The 21,966-nt window shown below is 41.6% G+C and overlaps 1 protein-coding gene across 10 annotated transcripts in view; it reads left to right on the forward strand.

Moving 5' to 3' along the window:
• Adgrf5 (adhesion G protein-coupled receptor F5) overlaps positions 1 to 21,966 on the forward strand; it is a 91,616-nt gene that overhangs the window by 45,085 nt on the left and 24,565 nt on the right. For 8 of the 10 annotated variants that reach the window (XM_078019920.1, XM_078019922.1, XM_078019921.1 and 5 more), the window contains 8 exons: positions 175 to 229; positions 9,756 to 9,926; positions 13,276 to 13,452; positions 13,567 to 13,676; positions 15,212 to 15,270; positions 16,111 to 16,253; positions 19,363 to 19,578; positions 20,499 to 20,702. In XM_078019920.1, coding sequence (XP_077876046.1) covers positions 175 to 229; positions 9,756 to 9,926; positions 13,276 to 13,452; positions 13,567 to 13,676; positions 15,212 to 15,270; positions 16,111 to 16,253; positions 19,363 to 19,578; positions 20,499 to 20,702 — 1,135 coding nt within the window. The remainder of the gene's footprint in view (positions 1 to 174; positions 230 to 9,755; positions 9,927 to 13,275; positions 13,453 to 13,566; positions 13,677 to 15,211; positions 15,271 to 16,110; positions 16,254 to 19,362; positions 19,579 to 20,498; positions 20,703 to 21,966) is intronic. The other 2 variants (XM_021721845.3, XM_021721846.3) reach the window with 1 other exon arrangement.

Below are 21,966 nucleotides of genomic sequence, written 5' to 3' on the forward strand. Positions count from 1 at the left end.
TGGTTTTCCTGACCATTCCATTGCTGCTTGTCTGCCTGTCATCCCTGGGTGCATGGTGCTGACCCCAAATCTGCAGCCTTAATCTCAGCTCAAATACCTAGGGGCACATGAGCAGGAAACCAAGTGAGAAGACTTCTTACTGTTAACTGACAACTTTCTAAAACGTTCTTTCAGATTCTCCAAGAACATGAACTAGCTGCTGTAGAACCACTAAGGCAAAAACGAGCAGGTATGTACATTTGGCTCGCATGGTGGTCTCTTTTGTAAGTCCAATCAAATGAAATGTGATATAACTTTTTAAAAACACTGTGGTCTCCATAATTCAGTCTCTAAGAACATCAGAGTCAAACAGTGCAGTTTGATTGCCAAAAGTACAAAGGAACTCCATTTTCTACTTGATCAAATGAATAAATGGATCATTGCAACATATTTCGATCCCCTTTCCTCTCTCATCATGTGACCTCTTCCTATCCCCAGGGCCTCCCTGTGGCTCTCTTCAACTGTCCCCCAGCACCACTCAAAAGTCTGTTTCTGTCCTCCCAACCCAGCAACTTCTTCTTCTCATCTTTTAAAAATTTCTCTCGTTCAACCCTTTGTGAACCAACCTAACTAACCACCAGACTTCGGTCTTTCTCCTATTTCCCACTCTAATTTTCCACTAAACTGCAAAGAAGTAGTCTGGAAGTAGTAGTCCTTTGAAGAGTTTGGATTATGGAGAGCTGTAACCACGGACAGAAACACTGATCTTTGTGTCTTAGTCTGTTTTTCTGTAGCTATAAAGAAATATCTGAGACCAGGTAATTCATAAAGAATAGGAGTTTATTGTCTCGTGATTTTGGAGGCTGGCAAGTCTGAGAGCATAGCATCTGGTGGGTAGCTTCCTGTGTGTCATGACAGGGTAGAGGGCATCACATGGTGAGACAGAGGAAGGTGCTAACTTGAGTCTCTGTTGCTCTTCTTAAAAAGCTACTAATGCTATCAGAGGACCCCATACTCATGACCTCATCTAATCCTAATTGTCTCTCAAAGGCCCCACCTTTAAATAACATTAACATCTAAATAGGCAGATTATACTTCCAACACATGAACTTCTGGGGACACATTTGAATCATAGCATTTGGCATCTGGTCCTAAGTGCATGACCCTGCAGAGGGTCATGTGCACATCTACAGGCTGGATTCCTGGGGCCCCGATCTTCCCATCTCCATCAAATAAACTTTTCAGAGAAATGAACCTGTCATTTCTCTCCATAAAGGCCTTTATGAGCTTGGGAGTGACTTAGAGCTAAAAGCCAATCATCTGTTCATAGCTCCTGGGATCTTCTGAAATGCTTTCCCCATTTGATCACCTTCTGTTCCCTTTCACATGGACAGTTGCTGCCTGTCATCTCCATTTGCTTGGCTGGAGGACTCCTGCTTACATCTCAAGTTTCCTGAGCTCCTGCTGGGCGAGACCTTCCATCCACCCATTCCCCAGACTGTCAGGGAAGCTTTCCCTGGATTCTTATCGCCCATGAAACATTTCCTATCTCTGCATCTGCCCCAGCCCATTGTAAAGATTGTACTTCCTGTTTGCCATCCCTAGTAGTTGGGTGCTCCCTTTCATCTTCTTCAGTCTCTGTAGCCTTGGGATCGAGCCTAGTTCCTCCCTTGGTAAATGAGCAAACAAATGAAGAGCTCACATGTGTATGCCCTAGCTATCTCTTTCTGAGTTCCTATTGGTAAATGTCTGCAGGACGAGGGGCGGTGTCTCCTCTATAGAAGGTGAAACTTCTTAACCTATCCCATTATGATTGAATCATTTTTAGGCATATTGCAACTTGATATATTTAGCTTTGTGTTCCAAAACAGACACAAGAATGCCAAAGAGAGCAGCCTTGCCCTGAGGTCAAAACACAGGTGTCTGTGAGAGCCCTTCACGTGTCAGTAGCCAGACCCAACTGTTGCTCAGGGCTGGAAATGAGAAATGGATCACAGTCTATTAAATCCTCCAAATGCTCACTGGAAAGTCCTAACACTGCTGGGATACCCTCCCTCTTCTCCCCGCCCTGTTCCTTCTCTCCTCCCGTCCTCTCCTTCCCTTTCTTTGTCTCCTCTCTGATCCTTTACTTTCCTTTTCCTTCACTTAGCCTTCATTCTGTTTTCCTAGTATAATATGGAGGGTCCTCTCCTTCCCTGAAGTGGCCTGTCATAGCTTGAACTTACTGTGCTTTGACACAGATATCATTGCCCCCTTCCCTCTGACAACCCCTTGAGCACTTTTGTACCCTGTGATGGGTACAGAGCCAGAGATGTGCCATTTGGGGTTTTGAAACACTTTTTTTTTCTCAGTGATACAAAGGACTGAACCCAGGGGCACTTTACCACTGAGCCACATCCCCAGTCCTTTTTTATTTGTTATTTTGAGACAGCATCTCACTCAGTTGCTCCGAGACTCGTTAAATTGCTGAGGCAGGCCTTGAACTTGCAATCTTATTGCCTTAATCTCCTGAGTTACTAGGATTACAGCTGTGACCCACCACTCCTAGCTTGAAAGACTTTTATTATTATTATTAATCAAATTCTTTTAAACAATATTTATTTTTTTAGTTGTAGTTGGACACAATGCCTTTATTTCACTTATTTATTTTTATGTGGTGGTGAGTGAGGATCAAACCCAGGGTCTCGCACGTGTGAGGCGGGCGCTCTACCACTGAGCCACAACCCCAGCCCCTTAATCAAACTCTTTTGCCGGTGAGCTTCAGCTCTGTCTTTTTACCAAGTTCTTCCAGGGCTCAGGCTGCTGGCATCCTCAGGAGCAGTTTTACCCCACAGCTGCAAAAGGTAATTTTCCCTGTGCTCCTGAGCCTGATGTTTATGGGACCCACGGTGGAAGGGGGAGGGGCAGCCAATGGGGAGGAAACTACCTCCATATCTAAGAATTTGACATTCCAAAACTTTTCCAGGCAGGCTTTCATTACAAAACAATTATGACAATGATAAATCACCCTGAAAATATGTTTTCCATTTATTATACATGGTCCTCTGAGCTCTTGGGCCTCTCAAGTCATTTGGGAAGTGTTAATGAGTCAGCCCATCATCTGCAGAAGATGGATTGGACTTGGTACTTTTACAAAATCACTGAAGTAAGAAATGACCATAGAAAGGCTCATTGCAAGGCCCCCCAAATCAGGAATGTAAGTAGCAATAAAGAGCCTGGCTCCCCAGGTCAGTGATGAAAAGAAAGAACAGGAGCGCTTCCTCCAGCAGGATGCCATGTGAAGGTGTCTCTATTTTTGGGGGGGAGTGCCAAAAAAGGGAGGTGCTGGGACTGGCCTCTAATCCTGAGTGGCATTCCCTTTCCTGTATATATATATACATCTTCCCTTCTGAAGGCTTCAGGATAGTCACAAACGTATTAAGTTTCCAAGAAAAAGAAAATAGGTCAAGAATTTTCTTTTGAGCTGCTGGACCAAATTTTTAGAGTTTGGAATTAAATAATATTTAAAGGTAGAATAAATTTGTATTTATTTTCAATATAGTATGGACTTCAACCTAAGTCAGTTGCACAGTCTCATTGGCCTCCTAAGATATACATGCATGCATGCACACATACACACACACACACATACACACACACACACATACATATCATATATACATCACATATATATGTCACATATATGTTATATATTGGCATCTCACACCCACCCACACAATTTATCAGAGTCATAACCTTACAGGGTTTTTTGCTTTAGTTTGTTCATTTTGTTTCGTTTTGTTACTAGGGATTGATTAAACTCAGGGCACTTAACCATTGAGCCACATCCTCAGCCTCCTCTCACTCCCTGCCTTTTTTTTTTTTTTTTTTTTTACAGGGTCTCCTTAAGTTGCTAAGAGCCTCACTAAGTTGCTGAGGCTGGCTTTGAACTTTCTATTCTCTTGCCCCAGCCTCTCAGGCTGCTGGGATTACAGATGTGCCACTGTGCCCAGCTCTTTATACAGTTGTTGAGAGGATTAAATGATGTTATTTTATGCATACTACTGTGGAAATGTTAATAGAATTATCTGGGGTTTATTTTATTCTTTTTAATTTTTTTTTAATTAAAAACAAAGTCAATAGGTGGGGCCTAGCACAGAGGGGTATCCTGATCAGTCCCAGATCACTACTTGAATATGGAAAAATGGGTGCCATGACACAGGACTTAGCATTTTGGGAAAACTCTTTCCCAGTGCTACTGGGAGTAGAAACGTGCATACAAACCCAGAGACCAGAGATAAGAATAAGTGTGGAACAGCCTGTGAGAGCAGTATGGCTGGTGGGGGCAGAGGGACAAGCATGTGTGGAAGCCTGAAGAGCTACATCAGCAAGTGCATCCTTGCTGGCCGAGAGGCTGGCACAGAGAGTGACTGATAAAATCACACGATTCCAGTGATTATGGATGGATTAGATGAAAAAATTATTGCCTGAGAGACCAACTAGGAGATTCAGCAGCCTGGACATGGGTCCCTGGCTGTTGAGAAAGATAAAAAAGAAACAGAGGATACACCTGCCTAAGACCATTTGAGAAATGGAGCCAAAGGGATGGCTGGAGTCAAATGTGACTGGCTGGGGGTAAAGGTGAGCAATGGTCCAGATGACTGTCCAGGAGAGCACAAATCTGGGACCCTGTGTGCCGAGGAGGCGACAGGGAGAGGCCTGCATTGGAAGGAAAGGCTTACTGTAGAGGTCTGCAGAAAAGCTCAGAATTAAGTCTAAAGGGGAATCTTCACAGTGGACTGAAAGTGGGCATTTCTTACTGCTTAGCACTAGCACAAATGTCAGTTGCAAAAGTTCTTCACCCTGGGTCTCGGAGCTTCGTTGGGAAGCATGTCTCAGGGACTGGCCCTGAAGAGACCCCATTGGTTTTTCTTTGGCTTCCCAAGGAATGGCTGGTGGGAAACAGAGGGCAAGGGTGAGGGGAGTCCAGCTTGGGGGGGCGGGAAGCAGGATGCCCAGAGCCTGTACTGGCTGGGTGACACTTCTTCACCTTTCAGTCAGAGCCAGGTCCCTACAAGATCAGGTCACCAGCTGCCCATACAGAAATCCTGACTTTTCAGTAGACCTGGCAGTGCGAGTCTGCTGGCCCTTTTTGATGTGGGGCCAGGAAATGCTGAGCATTTCCCAGTTTGAGGAACAGGGTTTGGGTTTCTGTGGCTGTCATCTTTCCTGTGATAACATATGGTGCTCTATGCTCTGGTGGAAGAATGAGTTGGAAGGCTCTGGGCTCTCTGACTAGTGCGTGTGTTGGTTTGGAGCTTGACATTGAATATTAAGACTGTTTTATAACTTCCCATTCTTGTGGTTGTACATGAAGTGGAGTTACACTGGTCGTGTATTCACATATGAACATAGGAAAGTTCTGTCTGATTCATTCTACTCTTTCCTACTCCCATCCCCACTCCCCTTCATTCCTCTGTCTAATCCAAAGAATTTCAATTCTTTCCCCCCCTTATTGTGTGTTAGTAGGACTCCAATTCCTTAACAACATCCTGTTGAGAAAATGTTACCCTGAACTTACAGATGAACAAAGTTTAGCTCACAGAATTTAAACAAGTGGCCCAGGAAAGAAGACCTTCCATTCTGTTCTCTGAAGCTCCAAAGTACAGGGTCAAAGTGGAAAGTCACAGTTTTCAACATGTGGTTCTGGTTCTTGCCAATGCGGTCCCATTTCATGACTCTTAGGGCAGCTTGGTAGAGTAAAAAGGCCTCACAGACCTGTTTCAACTCACTAGGTCTGTCTCATCTCACTTTATGTGGGGCTAACTTGGATGTTTTGGGTTCATGGTTAGCTGGTAGACTTGATCATCAGCTCCAGACTTCACATTCCAGGGTTCTATGATGCACGTTGCCAACCTACTCCTCTATCCACACCTGCTAGGTAAACCATAGACTGGAATTCTGGTATTTCCTTCTTGTGTGAACAAATCTTTCTAAAACCCAAAAGAGAATAGATCCTTTGTATCTGCCAGTGGCAAGGTGTGATATAGACAACTGCAGTCAAATCACCACCTTCTATCAGGATTAAGAAACATTGTCCCTTTGGTCACCAAGCTCCTTTCTCTAGGGTGAAGTCAGCAAGCTTCCTTCATCGGCAGGTAGGAGATTAATTTATGCATCTGCTGAGGCTCTGATTCTGAGAAGCCACTGTTCCCACCAGCGTTGCTAGGCAAAAGTAGTATTGTTTGCTTAAACAGCTGTGATTAAGACACAGAACTGCTTGTTGCCCTTTGTGGCCAATTTTCCAGAAATGTCTCTTTAAGATAAGTGGTGTGAGGTTGGCAGTGACTTATGGGAAAGGAGAGGGGAAATCCTGGTAGGTTTGTGCCTCCTGGGCTTGTGATACGCCTATGTCTGTGGCTGCTGACCCCTGGGATTGGCTCCCTTCCACTGAAGGGCATTGGTGAGCCAGAAAAAGTCAGACAAACAACACAGGGGGCAAAGGAGACTGAGGGAAACACACACACACACACACACACACACACACACACACACACACATACAACTGTCAGCAGCAGCAGAGGAGGGTGGAGGGCATCTAACAGACACAGGCAGAAGTGGGGGAGCTGTTCTCTGTCCCTCTTGGGTCCTTTGCAGCCTGGAACAGGACACGGAGTATCACTTTTCCAGGCTTGAAAGTTCCTGGGTTGAAAAAGCAGAGGAAAGCAGGGGCTGGCATTTGTAACCTATGTTTCTGGGCCTGTTTGAGGGGACTGAGACAGTGTGCTGCTGACCCCCTCCCACATGGGTCATGCTGACCCCTCAGCATTGGGGCTAACTCCTACACATACAGGTGGTCCTCCTGGGTCCTTGATGCTGTTCTAAGGTCTAAAGGTGATAAGAAGGAATGACCCAAAGAGGAAGCATGTCTTCTTTAGCCCTCAAATGAGCCTAGAGTGTTGCCACTCAGGACTTTCCTGCTCCTTTGCCCTTCTGAGAGTGATGTTCTCCCAATGGCTTTCAGGTTCACCGCTCACTTTGAGTCTCTATTCAAGTTTACTACTTTAGGAAGGTCTTTTCTGCTCATGCTACAAAAATGAACTCCCCACCCCATGATCCCTATCATTCTGTCTGTTTGTTCTTCCTTATTTTTCTCCTACAGAGCTGCCTGATGTAAGAATGCAAACTTAATCATTGGCCCCAGCATAAGAATGAGAGATTCATGAAGTCAGGACTTTGCGTCTTTGACTAACACAATGCTCCCAGCACCTAGCACAGTGCCAGGAAATGGACACCTAAGAAGTAGAATAACTACATATAAATCAATAAATCAAGGAACAAACAAACTAACCTGGCAAGACTTACTGACAAAATCCACGTGCACTGATAACAGTGGGTCATGATACTTTTCTCCTGACTGTGGATTTCTAGATTTATTACGGTCAAAAAACATGAACAAAATTTTTCATGGTTCATCCATTTATTATGAATAATTTTAGTTTTTGAGCTTGATTTTATTTAATGACTTACTTTAGGAATTCTTAATTTCCTTTAAGGCTATATTTAACAATGATATCTTATATTTTTATGCTACTTTGGACTTTACACAATGATTAGGTTTGTTATCTCTTCATTGTGGTAGGTTATGATTGAAAGAAAACAGACTTAGGATTCAGAAAATTGTGCTTGCAAATCCCAGCTCTCCCACTCATTACTCTGTGCCTTCAACTCTGTGAACCTGCAACATGGAAGTGTATGCATACTGTCCTTGTGGCCCCAGAGACTGCTGGGTGATGAACAGATGGCACCTGCTATTGTCATTGTTACTGTTATTGTCATTGCCTTTGATTTGCCCAGTATCATTGGGTGATGGGAAGGATAAGTAGGTATCAGCTCCCTTCAGGCACAAGAGGGCTGCACAGGGCCCAGGAATTGATAATGTGCTGAGATGCGACTCTGCGATGCAGCCATGTAGATAGATGATGAAGAGTGTGATAAGGAATTGTTACTGACCCCACCCATCCCAAACAGCCACTGTCCAGGAAATCCTGTTTATACCCACAGAAGGACAGGCTTCAGCAAAGAGGATCCTGAAGCTAGTGAGGGATAAACATCACTGCATTACTTTTTATGAAAAAGAATGTGCTCCAAGGCAAGCTTTGTAAATATCAGGCAGCTTCCCTCCTTGCAGATGTTCCCAGTGGGCAACATAATGTGACCAGGGTTAAACTCACAAATTATGATTAGCAGTTCTTCCAGGAAGCTTACTTTCATTACAGAACCATCTGAACCTCCAGAAGAAAACAGGAATTGGAGGCAATGCTGAAGTATCCCAACAGACTGAGATTCTGTATTGTTTTAAAACGTATAATCCATCTTTATAAGTATACAAATATATCATAAAATGCATTCCTACAACATCTATCTGCACAGACCTTTTCTATAGTTTGAGTTAATTACAGAGATTTCAGTGATGCCCAAGGAAATAATACTCAACAAAGTCAATGGGTAAAAACCAACCTCCTAGGACAAACATAGTTTACAACTCAAGGGAATAAATAAGGCAGAACAAATAATGCAGCTTTCTGCAATAAACATTTAACAACTGGAGTTTCCCATAATAAACTTTCTCATAGTGTTTCACGTCAATAGTCCTGAGACTATTCAAAACAAATCTTACAAAGTTATGGGAAAAAAATGTTATCTTTTAGAAAGGAGATATCAAATTTTAATTTTATGGCAAAATACATACCATGCTTTCAGATTTGATGTAAATTTGAAAGTAATAATTTTGCAAGTAGCTACTGCTGCCCCCATCTCATTTTAAAATATTCTCAATGCATGTGTGTGAAACAGTCTTATTCTTTGGACTTTCTTTATAAACTACAAGCTGAGCCCATAGCTTCTGTTTAGTTATATATTATAGCCAAGACAGGGTCAAAGATTTTCTTGGTGACAGAGAGGTGAGTCTATGAGTAGATTCAGAGAAGCAGACTTCATAAGAATTGGGCGTGTATCCATTAGCTGGTGAACTCCAGACCCTTTTGGTGAGTAAGGTCATGAGAAGTGGAGGAAACAGTTCCTGCCCTTGGGAAGCTTACCACTAATGACTGAGACATGATGTAATATAGGAAACCAACAAAGAACTATTCTAAGATTATACATTGTATACGTAGTCTGTCCAGCCTGGAGTGGGTGTGTGTTGGGGAGCAGATCCCTTTAGAATGCCAGCAGACAACTACCTGGAGACAATTCTGGGAAGCAATGAAGAACTAGAAATCTCTTTTCTTTTACTTTTCCAATTTGCCAGATTTTTGTCAATTGTGTTCTGGACATTGGAGATATACAAAGGAAGAACAAAGAGCAGATGTTCTGTGTGCATAGCTAAGGGCAAAAGAAGTTAGCAAGGTGACCTTTCCCAGAGGTCTTCATGCATGGTTCAGCTCTTAGAATGTGTGTATGTCAACTGAAAGGTGTGGGAAACACACTGGCTCACTCCCGCAGGTCAGGATGGTGACTTTCATTGTCTAAACTGTTGCCAGAGTCTCCCTGCTGGTTCTTCCTGCTTCCATTCTTGCCCGTCATGGTTCACTCTCCACACAATGCTCCTTGACCTTGGACACCAAGATCCAGAGTTAGTAGAAAGTAGACAAACTCATCTTTTTCTCTTAGTGGGTTCATTAGAAATTCTCATGGGCTGATGTGCCCAGCATCCATACACACCTTTAACTGATCTGTCATGATTTCTCTCCATGTCCGTGGGAGGTCCTCACAACCTTTGTGTGCTTGCATTTCAGTTGCCACGAGTGGTCCTGCCATGGAAGAGTACACTGTTGATATTGAGATCAGTTTTGAAAACACATCCTTCGTGGAGTCTATCAGAGCTCGCTTGAACAGCCTCAGTTTTCCAATCCAAGGAAACAACACTGACCCAGCTACTGATATTTTAAGCATAGAGCTGACAACTGGTGAGTAAGACACCCAAAGCTTTAGAATGGATGGTTGGGTGGATCAGAAGAAAAGCTAACTGGGTCCTTATTGTTAGGGCATGTTATACTTAGTAGGCAAGGGAAATGACTCAACAGGTCTACTGGTGTGATTTTATGACTTCACAGCCTCCCAGGATAAACTCCTATCAGTAAACTCTGCAGCCAGAGTTTCCTTCTTTGAAGTGGTTTGCTTGGTAGTCTCTCTGATGGTTGCCGTGAAGTTCCAAGATATGACTAGATCCTTCATGATAAACTATTGGACCCTCTGCCCCAGGCCAATCAATGGGTATAGCAAGGACTGGTTCAGGATATTAATAAGTATCAAATTCCTTTCTTTTTGGAATCCTAGGTCAGGAAATAGGAGCCAGACACATATCTGGATCAGAAGCAAGGAATTAAGCAGAACCTCTCAGGCCTTGGATTAGTTCCTGACTCACTTCCAAAGTCATGCCATCTCCTTTGTGTCTCAGGGAACCATCACCAGAGACTTAGTGTCCCAAAGGGGCCATGAGATGAGGCTGCCCATTGTCCTAAAAATGTTACTGCTCTGTAAACTGGAAAGCACTAACAGATGTTGGGTTTTATTATTCTAAAATGAAGACAAGAATAAAATTCTTATTTTTCAATTCTCATTTTTATGTCAGTTCCCATAAAGGTCTTTCTTTTTTCATTTTTGATTCTAAGTATATGCTAACGGAATCTGACATAGCTCCCTTAAAGCCCCTTTGAATACTATGTTTCAACAAATTCTACCATGGAATTAATTTCCTTGAGTTAGTGGTTTTCTGGATTGGATGTCAATATGTGGGTCCTCCAGCAATGATGAGTTTATTCTATTTCCCAAATGAATTTGTGCACAGAGTTCTTTCTCTATAGAATAGCTCATAAAACTCTTTGGGACATATTATAGGAAACACCCCTCTGTGTTCTTGCTCAACACAGATTCTCTGCCTCTGAAATTATTTTTTCTATTTATAGGAAAAAAATTAAATACTGGATAGATTTTTAAACACTTTTGTTTTTCTTCCCAACTTTTTATGAAAACCTTTGGTGTCTGTAGTGCTATAAAGCAAATTTTGTAAATAAAATAGACCAGTAGATATCCAATAAATAAGTGATTTTTAATCGAATACCTTGTGATCATGGACACTTGGTCAGTAGGTTAGTTCATATCACATGTGCTCAATATAAACATATGAGCAAACTGTCTCACAATTCTTTTATTCTATTAGAGCTGATGTGACTTCAAAGGACTTTATAATTTAAACAATTTTGGAAACTTGAATTAACAAGTTTCCCTTTTAAAATGCAATTGCCCTTGGAAAGTGTAATCTTTCTTTCCAGAAAGACTGGTCATGCACACATTAAAGAGTGAATTCTTTCTGATATCTAACTGTGAAGGAGATCTGCAAAAAAAAAAAAATGCTTCAGCTAGACACGATGGCACATGCCTGTAATCCCACTGACTTGGGAGGCTGAGACAGGAGGATTGCCAAGTTCAAAGCCAGCTTCAGCAAAAGTGAGGTGCTAAGAAACTCAGTGGGACCTTGTCTCTAAATAAAATACAAAATAGGGCTGAGGATGTGGCTCAGTGGTCGTATGCTGCTGAGTTCAATCCCCAGTACAAAAAACAAACAAACAAACAAAAAAACAAACAACAACAACAAAAAAAAACCATGGTTCAATAGAGCAGAAAGAGCCTGAGACTCATGAACCTCAGGACCAGCAGAGAACAGCCAAGGAGAGTTCTCCTCAAAGGGAATGGGGAGAGTGTGTGATTCGGGTCAGGCTTGTGCTACTGATTTCTGAGAACCATTGTCCTCTTCCCATACAATGTCTTTCCTTATGATCCTTTCCAGAAATTCAGTTTTATTAATAGTGAATAACTGAAGATGTTTAAGGCTATACAGTGTGTGTAAAGCAACTAAACAACACCTAGAATAGTAGTAGTTGGTTTGGAAATGACAGCTTTGTCTTTCCCCCAAACCATGATTGCATTGTACACAGGTATCTAAAGTCTTTCAAGTATTTCTCCTCATCCCTTTTCTTCCCCAAAATAAAAAACAACACTTTAGCAGTGAAATTTCAGGACAACAAGAGATTTTGAGAAAGAGATTCTTTTTGGTTCTCTTCAAATTACCCCCATCCATTGTCTGCCAACCACATATAATTTCTTCTGTACCTAACACTTCTGCCAACTCCAACCTACTTCTGGGAGACAGGATTGTCAAGGAATAATTGGAACTTGCCTGTCCTTCCAATTTCAGAAATGACTATTTGACAGCTTTCATTTGCATAGGATTTGGCCAGGTTATCCTTTGCAGAATGGACAGCTTCCAATGAGAGGACTTTGGACCAGCTTTACAAACCGAGTTAAAAGCACTCTGTTTTCACAGAATTTTTGATGTTCCCGCTGAGATCAGAGTCCATTTGGCCTGTTCACACTTGAATGTAAAAGGCTCAAATTTATTTGCCTTCTGTATCTGTTATCTGCTGCTGCATAACAAGTTACCCTAAACCTTAGCATTGTAAACCAACAGAACTAGTTATCTTGAAGTTTCTGACAGAAATTGGGAGCAGCTTAGTTGGATGCTTCTGATTCAAGGTCTCTCATGAGGTTGTAATTGAGCTGTCAGCTAGAGTTGAAGTCATCTGGAACTAGAAAATCCACTTCCAAGCTCACTCCTGTGGTTGCTGGCAGCCTGTAGTTCCTTACTACCTGTCAGCTAAAGATCTCAGTTCCTTACGACCTTGGACCTCTTCATGACATGTCTTCATGCCATGGTAGCCAACTTCCCCCAGGAAAATGGAGAGAGAGAAACAGAGAGGAACAAGCCAGAGGAAATCTGGAGTCTTTAATATCCTAATTTCAGAAGCTCCATACCATCATTTCTATCATATTCCATTGGTCACATGGGGCCACCCTTGTACAGTAGAAGAGAGCACTGGAAAAGAGTGTGAATACCCAAAGGCAGGGGTGGACAGGGGCCTTCTTGGAGGCTGGCTCCCACCGACTATGTCCTGGAATCTGTTTATCATCGTAGACATCTGGTGGTCATTTGCTATTAGGCAAGACCCACCAGAAGATGACTCTACAGTCATCAGTTACTCGACAGTCACTCAATAATTTCAGCTCCATCCTTCTGGTGGTCATGCCTGATGGCATTGTAGGGCATATGTGCGTTCAGGAACTTGTGCAATCCTATGGAATTTCCCAGAAGAGCGATATGAAGTCAAGTTAGGATTTCCTACAAGTACACATACTTGCAGTCTATAAATGCAAATGTGGTGACTACCTTCTCTGTCCTCCTCTTCCTGTTGATGATAGTATGCAGGCCCACTGGAAATGAGATCTGGTGCTCCTGCGAGACAGGCTATGGGTGGCCTCAGGAAAGGTGCCTCCACAGTCCCACTTGTCAAGAGCAAGGCAGCTCTCTCCCAGGGCACCATTGCAGTTGCCTTAGGGGACTTCCTTCAAAGGGACCTTTCTGCCAGCTCCAGGAAGGTAAGTACCTTCTCATGAATATTGTTTGAGTGATTCAACTTCAGCGGAGGCAGATGTTTCTCTGTATTCAAACATCAACATGAGATTTTTCAAGTATTGCTCTGTGTTGTTCAGCAGATGTTACCTTGAGAATGAAGGTCAGACTAAATGTGGAATTTCCAGAAGACCTTAAGAACACATCCTCTGCCCTCTATAGGTCCTACAAGACCGACCTGGAAAGAGCGGTACGTTTTGGCCCCAGGAAACTCTTAAACCAACAAAGTGTGTGTGCAGAACTGAGTTCATGTTATTCATAGTAGACAGTCATCTGTGATATGAATTAGAAGTATTTCATATCCATCTTGGATGGCGAATTAAAAAGTATTTGAATCAGTGTTCAGGAGACATTGTGGTCAAGAAATCAGCTTAACCTATAAGTAGAACTTCTTCTCAGGGTGGATGTGATTCAGATAAGATTTGGTGGCATTGATTCACTAAAATCTATTCAGAGGCCCTGGTCTAGAAACATCAATTGTTTCATTTCTATTCTTCACACACCACATGTATAAGAATCCTAACATCTGGTGAGCAGACCAACCTCAGACCAAGCTCAAACTGCTTCAAGCTTCTCTATGCTACAGGTCATTAGGCACTCATACAAAAGACAATTTAAATTTAATCATGTAAACAAGGATATATCTGTGAATGCTAATCCACTGCCAGATGCTCTTCTAAAGTGCTTTGCACTAGATCAACTGTAAAACCTTAATGCTATTTCTGAGTTAAACTCACTTGAAACAGCTTCCCAACTGGTGTAGTGCAGATTATTCAGGTGGCCTGAGGTAATGACTTTCCATCACTCTCAGGGCAGCCAAATCCCTGCTTGGGGCTGGAAGCAGCCTCTTGCCTCACCCAGTGGGCCATATAAATATTGTCATTTTCCCTGGGTGCCATGATGGAGTGCTTACCCAGAAGAACTCTTGGACCTCTGATTTGCGTATCTGGCATGTCATAATTCTACATAGAAGGAAGCCCTCTTCTCATATACCAAAGTGAGGGTTACATGCTAACCTTTGGATCTCATCCACACAGGTACCCTACATTCCTACCATGTAACTTCTTTGTATATGGTAGCTGCCTGTAAATTTAATTTGGGTCAAATAGAATCTCCTGTGGGGTTGGTGTTTTGAGGAACAACATGGGATAAAAACATCATCAAAAGCTATATGAGCTCCACCAGTGTAGCAATATCATCAAATGAGGAGCAGGTACTGAGGTGGTCTCCCATATGTCCCTTCTGGACCTTCAGCTGCGTGGGGATGTGGTTGAATCCCAAGTGCTCTCTCTGGTACCCTTGATGGCATTTGCTTCTTCTTAATGATGAATGAGCCCAGTGACCTGTGTCAGATACAGAGACTCCTTAGAAGGACTTATTTGGGCTTCCCTGGCTTAGCCTAGGATGGTTTTATTTAGCCTTCCTTTTCTCTTCCACATAGGAACCAATGGCTCTCCCTGCCTTCCCCACTCCCCATCATTTTCTTTCCTGGGCATCTGTCTGAGCAATTTTTTTTTCACATTTAATCTTGTGTCTATTTCTCCAAGAACCCAGACTGACATAAGTGATCAGGAAATACTTCCTTAAGGATCCACTAATGCCAAAATATAAAGAAGAAAATTTTACCCAGGGTGATAAGCAACATGGGCTTTCTACTCGATTTGAAATCTTTTGTATCTCACATCAACTTCTAAAACATGATACTCATCTTGCCTTATTTTCCAGTTCCAGGAGGGTTACAGAATTTTACCAGGCTTCAAATCGGTGATGGTGACAGAGTTCACGTAAGAGTGCTATACTTTGTTCATTTCTATTTGATGGCAGAGATCAGCATGTCAGTGAGGGAGGAAAGAAAACCATTAGTGAGCATCATGTGGAATGCTTAGCAAGAACAGTTTGTTAGACATGAAGACAAAAGCCAGATTATAGGGGTTAAAAGGGAAAGGAGAGACACTGAGAAGAGTCCTCACCCCTTACAGATACACCTATATAAAAGTAAGGACAGAAAAAGATATGGCCACTTTATGTGTGCAAGCATTTTGCAAAGAGATAAATTTTCAGTCTAGAGAGTTTAGAAATTTAAAAATAAAATAATGTTATATACCAATGCCTTTATGCAAGAAAATTCTTGCCAGTCAGTCAGGACCCCAGAGTTGCATGCTTGTTCCCCTTGGAGTTGGGTACCCTGTAGCCTTGAGTGGATTTTCACACTATTTTGAGGACTTAGTTGCAAATCTTAAAAAATCAGGAATCTGTATGGGAACATCCAGGGTTTGGACTTCATTAACATTCCATGTATCTGGTAAGGCCAAACTCCCTGTGTGACAGCCATCAGCAGGTTTTGCTTGGTGGCTGGCTCCCATGACCAGGGGGTGGGACTCTGTTCATTAATTCCCACCTGCAAGTTTTTTCACCTGTCTTACCTGTTTGCAGACTTTTGGGTATGCAAGCTCTGCCTAGGGTTTTTTCATCCAGAGTTTGAAGATAGGTTTCTTTTGGTGATTTCCTGAGCATAATAGCCCCCAGGTGGTTCCTGCTATTTGTTTTCCCATGCAAATAAATCACAAACATCTAGATTCTTCCAGGTGAATTGCTGCTTTACTAAACTGAGTGTCTCTATTCAGCAAGGGCAGTGTGACTGTGTCATATGAAATCCAGAGTAAAACACCACCACCTGGATTAATTCAGAAAGCCAACGAGCAAGTCATACAGACTCTTAATCAGACCTACAAAATGGACTACAGTTCCTTTCAAGGGGTGCCTAGTAGTAAGTGAAACCTTGCTACATTTTCCCATCTGTAGATTCTATCTAGATGGTAATGGTGTTGATGGTTATGCTTAAACCTTGAAAATCATTATGCTATATTCTGTGGAGAAAGACTTTCCGGTTCCTGGCACATAGGATTATGTGCCATCTCCCGCTCTCTGATCAATGCTTCTCAACTTGGCTTGTGTCACTGCATTGGGATATAGGGGAGAGGGGAGCAGGGAACTTACAACAGGGTCATCTATTTTAAGAAGAAACCTTGGGAAAGAAGCCTTCTAATGTAGCAAGAAGTTCGAGAGCCACTGCTTTACATTATGTGGTGGTAAATTGTTTTTTTTTGTTGTTGTTTGTTTTGTTTTGTTTTAGATGTTCTCCCCACTTTACAAATAGGGTTCAAAGTTGGGCTTTGGTGTGTCTGAAGGACACAGAACCTATTGTTAGTTGGCAGCTAGTAAGTGAACCCATGAGAGCAAGATGAACATATGAGTCGGCCAGCAGATGTTCTGCATAACTCAGGTCTGCAGTCTGGAGCAAAGGCAATAGCTCTTGGGAATCTAGTATGGGGGCGGATACTGACAGGATGGTGTAGGCACAAACAAAGGAAAAGGCCCCTTGGTCAGGAGTCAGGTCAGCTTCACAGAAAGTTTATATCCTATGTTTAGGTTCTCTGCACATACTTTCAAACATGACATCATTTTTTAACATAAAATATTCTAAGTGATAAAACTAGCTAAGGAAAGTATGAGAAATATGTATAATGGTAGAATGTACTATAAGATAAATAGTGAAAATGAAAATTCAGATTAAATAAGACAGTAAAACATAAATAAAAATCAGAAAATTAAAGAAAAGAGAATAAATATCCTGGAAATCTGGCTCACATAGATGCATCTCAGCAATACCACCCTCCCCTGACCGTAACACCAACTGGCCAACAAACAGATGTGCTTTCTCTGCCCTGAAGAGTTCCTTTTGTTCATCATCCCAAGGGCTCAGGAGAGTAGCAGATTTTTGCATAGTTAAATTGCAGGTGTGATTTCTCTTTCCCCAAAATTGCAGTCATGTGGAGGATAGGCAGCCATATAAATGAATCAGTGCCCAGGTTTTAGTGGTTGGACTCACTGTCCATCTGGCCCATGCTGCTGATAGTCCAGTTCATGTGGTACATTTGCATCCATGACTTCCAAAGAGCAATGGAGTCATTGAAAATGGCACTAAACATCCTCTCACCCCTACACAGAGTCTATATCCATCTCTGTCCTCCCTCAAAGACCAGAGCCGGATTCTGTGATATGCAGAGCCTAGAGCAATAAACATGAACTGGTAGCACACTCAATTCCACAGGGAACTCAGATGCCCTCCTCCTCTCCACAGTGTAGGTAGTGTTAATCCAGAACACAGACATCCCAAAACTCATGTTACTGGATGAAAATTTTCTCCTCCTCCTCCCCCTTTCCCCTCCCCCTCCCTCTTCGACCTCCCTCTTTCCTCTCCCTCCTCCTCCTCCTCCTCCTCCTATTCTTCTTCTTCTTCTTCTTCTTCTGATGATGATGATGATGATGATGTGGGCATGAGTAGGAGAGAAAGAGGGCAAGAAAGAAGAATGTTGAATGAATGAGTTGGTATCAGGAACTTAGTTTTAAATCCATCTTCACAAGATGCAAAAGGTACATGGCAGTCTTTAGAATAGATCCATTTACTTTGTCATACATTAATCCTCTGGTGATACTTTATTAAACAACAGCACACTTGTTCTTAATTATTCCTGCTAAATTTATATTAAAGTCCATTTAACCATATAATATTGGAAGTTCCATGAATTTTACTTATTAACCATAATCGTAATGAAAACAAGGACATTTACCACATCTTTTTGTATTAATTCCAGAGTAGTTACTTCTATTTCATATTCACACGTCCTGTGAGATAGATGTCATTACTCCCATTTACAGATGAGGAACTGGAGGTCGATGGAGGGTGAATGACTCACCCAAGGACACATAGCCAATACCTCAAGTTTGTATGACTTCAAAGCTAGTGTACTACATTAAATACTCACAGATGGTTTTGCTTCCCAATAGTTAAATGAGATTTTAGAAAAGAAATCTGATTTTAACCAGTGGTCTTAAAGAAGTGGTAAGATACTAATATTTTGACTAGAACATCATACTACCCAAAATTAATTTTATGGTGACTTATTCCCATATTTATTATCTATAGAGGATCTTTCCTGGGCTTCAAGCCCCACTCCTCTGGTTTTCTCAATACATATAAGTCATGTTATATAAGCAAAGGGCATCCATAAAAATGGATACAAAGATAACCAACATGGTATTTTTATATGTGTAATGACAATACAGTGATTTTCTGGAACTTACTGCCATCACAATAATAATAGCTGCTGATTTCCTAAGTCCCCTCCCAAAGTGACTCTTACTGTTCTCATTTTCCAGAAAACAGAGCTGAGGTTGGGTGAGGCCAAGCAGGTTCCCCAGGTCCACCCAGCTGCAGGTGGGACAAAATCCGAGTCTAAATCCACACCTGTCTACCTACTAAGTTCTCATACTTAAGGGTCTATGGGGATCAGACCTTGAAAAACTTCTTTGTTCCCAGGAAAGTTTTATTTATTATCAATAACAAGTTTATCTTCCCATTTGTAGCTCATTATACACTTAGAGCTTTCAGTGGGCACAAGATATGAGTAATTGGTGAGAAGCAGTTGATATTATTCCAGTCAGTAGCAAAGAAACCCCATGCTTATCAGCTTGGGTGACTTTTTCATAAATAAATGCACTATTTTCTACCAGATTTTTGAAATATTGAAAACAGCTTTGGGATCCCATTACTACCATTAGGAACTCCTGAGTGACCTTATGACATGTGTTACGTAGGCCCCAAACTAGAAGCTCTGCCCCTAGTACCTAGCAGGCTATAGCTCTGGGAGTCTTGGAGGCAGTTTGGGGAGTGGAGTGAGGAGCCATGTGGCCCCACCCTGAGCAGCATCCCAGGAGCTCAGGAGACTTCTTAAGATTTCCCAGCAGGGGTGGCACCTGGATTCCATTAAATTTATTTGCTCTAGGATCCTAACACCTTTTCTTTGAATTTCCAGATGAAACTAAGTTCACTGTTGTACCAGAAATCATCTTTGAAGGGGACACAGTAACCCTGGAATGTGAAAATGAAGTTTTGTCCTCCAATGTGTCTTGGTACCGGGGAGAAAGACACATCCAGAACAGCAGCAGATTCTCCATCTACACCTCGATGCCCAACAACATAACCTCAGTATCACGCCTCACCATCCACAACATCACTCAGGGTGACGCGGGTGAGTCTTCCTCAGTGTTTTGTTCGAGAAAAGGAACAGAATGCTCTTAAAGGAGCAAACCCTATATTGTGTTAGCAGTGCTGCTCTCTTCAAAAGGATGTATTCAGGCTCAATACTTCAAAATTGAAAATTTATCCTGTGATCTTAAATTATTTTCTAAATTAATTAATGTATTGTCATTATTTTTTACTATGCTTTATGTTCTTATTCTTTTTCAATTAAATTCTAAAAAAAATTAAAGTAGCTTAATTAAGGTAGAATTGATGTGTAATAAACTGCACATATTTAAAGTTCTTTAAGTTTTGACCTATGTACACCTGGGAAACCATCATTAGAATCAAGATAGTGAACCCCCAGCATCTATCACCCCCAGCCCCAGATTTTCCTGTCCTCTGCAGTAATCTGTCCCTTTGGCCTGTCCCCACCATCCTGTCTCCCCAGCCCCGAGCAGCCATAGGAGCATAAGTCTTAATTTTTTATTTTCATCCAGATATCAACAAGGTCATCTCTATTTCTCTGCATTAAAAGGTAGGCTGTTGACACATGGGGTATATCACATCTTGGCCAATTCTGATTTTACCAGAGGGTTAAATAAGATGTCAAAATTTTCTATCTTCTAAGTCTCCAAAGCTTTCCAAAAATTTTTCCCCTCCCGTTTCCAGTCTTATTTCTTACTAGCAAAATCCATGAGACTGCTACAATCAGAACAACTCTCTACTGTGTACCTGTGGCATCAGAAATATCTGCATTGATCCTCAGCATTTCCCAAATGTTTCTTAAGGAGCATTTAAACCAAGTCTCAGGTGCTTTGAAAATAAGGCCTCCTGATGTAATGCCATGCTGCATGAGACAAGACTATCATTCATCTAAGGCAAGACATATATGGGGTAATAATAAATGATTTTGTATATTCTGTGCAGGTGAATATCTTTGCAAACTGATATTGGATATTTTCGAGTATGAGGCTAAAAAAAAAATAGATGTGCTACCCATCCGAATTTTGGCAAAAAAAGAAATGAAGGTGATGTGCGACAACAATCCTGTATCTCTGAACTGTTGCAGTGAGAGTAACGTAAATTGGAGCACAGTAGAATGGAAGCAGGAAGGAAAAATAAGCATTCTAGGTAAGAATATTAGATAAGACGTTCTTTGACAAATAGGCCTTTGCTTGCTTCTTGGTCATGTAAAAGATGAGAGATGGGATAGGAAGTGGGGGGAATATCAGATGCCTGTCTTCTTTTTCACTTTTGATCTTCAAACTATGAAAAAGCACTAGGTTTGGTATCAGCTTCATCTGAGCCATTTAGAACAAAACTCCAAAAATGCAGACACGTGAGTGTCATGCTTGGGTTACAGATGAATTTTCAGCAACAGAAGACCCAAGACAGAATGATTCTGATGGCTAAGATCCATGGCATTTCCAGCCCACAAAAAAAGCTTGTCCCTCCTTGCTTTCTTTTTCACTTTCAGCAAAGAGCTAAGGAGGAGGTAATTGGCTTTTCATTTGAGGTACAACTTGGGACTTCCTGTTTCTGTCTCTCCTCTTGGTATTAAGTTATATCCTTAACTTCAATCTTTTCTCGGTGTTTCCAGCTTTTTATCTTTTTCCTCAGACATGTTTGTCCTTCAACTACTTCATGACAGTTTCCGATCATGGTTGCTTTTGTTTTATTGAGATCGGACTTGAAGCCCCTACCCTCCAGTTTATACTGATGAATATGGTAATAATAAATAAGAGCAGCAATGGTGACTTCATCTTGTATAACAGCTTATAATTAACCCATTTAAAAATATATATGATCGCTTTTAATCACATTTAAGCTTGACCACAAATTTGAAGCTGGCGTTTTTACCACCAATATAAAAATAAGAAAATTCAGGTTCAGATTAAATGACTTATCCAAGGTTGTCATAATATGAAAAGAAAAGGATTAGGACTCACCACAGATTTTGTTTTTTTGTTTTTTTTTTTTTTTAAAAAAAAGCAACAGTGTTTGTCTTGGCCAACTAAATCATCCAGCACCTGTGTGAGCTGGTCTGCTAGTTTGGAAGGAAGATTTTCCCACCTGGAATCCCAATAGAACCACATCTAGCTCTTCTCTCCAGAAACTTTCAACTAAAATGTGACTTTACCCATGAAAATCTTTAGTGTGGTGAGCCTGGATTTTCTAAAGCCTTTGCTATTGGACAATGGAACAAAAAGATCCATTTCCAGGCACATTTTCCAGAGCACATTTACTTTGCAAAGCTGATTTCACCTGCAGCATTTGTATTTGACTTTAAAGACCACAGGAGAATGGAAAAGGACTTTCTTAACTGTTGAAAATACTGACACATGGGACCATTAGTCACTTCCCTGCTTTTTAAGGAAAAGGAGGTGTAGGCATC

This window comes from Ictidomys tridecemlineatus, chromosome 8 (genome assembly GCF_052094955.1).
Source record: "Ictidomys tridecemlineatus isolate mIctTri1 chromosome 8, mIctTri1.hap1, whole genome shotgun sequence".
Taxonomy (NCBI): domain Eukaryota; kingdom Metazoa; phylum Chordata; class Mammalia; order Rodentia; family Sciuridae; genus Ictidomys; species Ictidomys tridecemlineatus.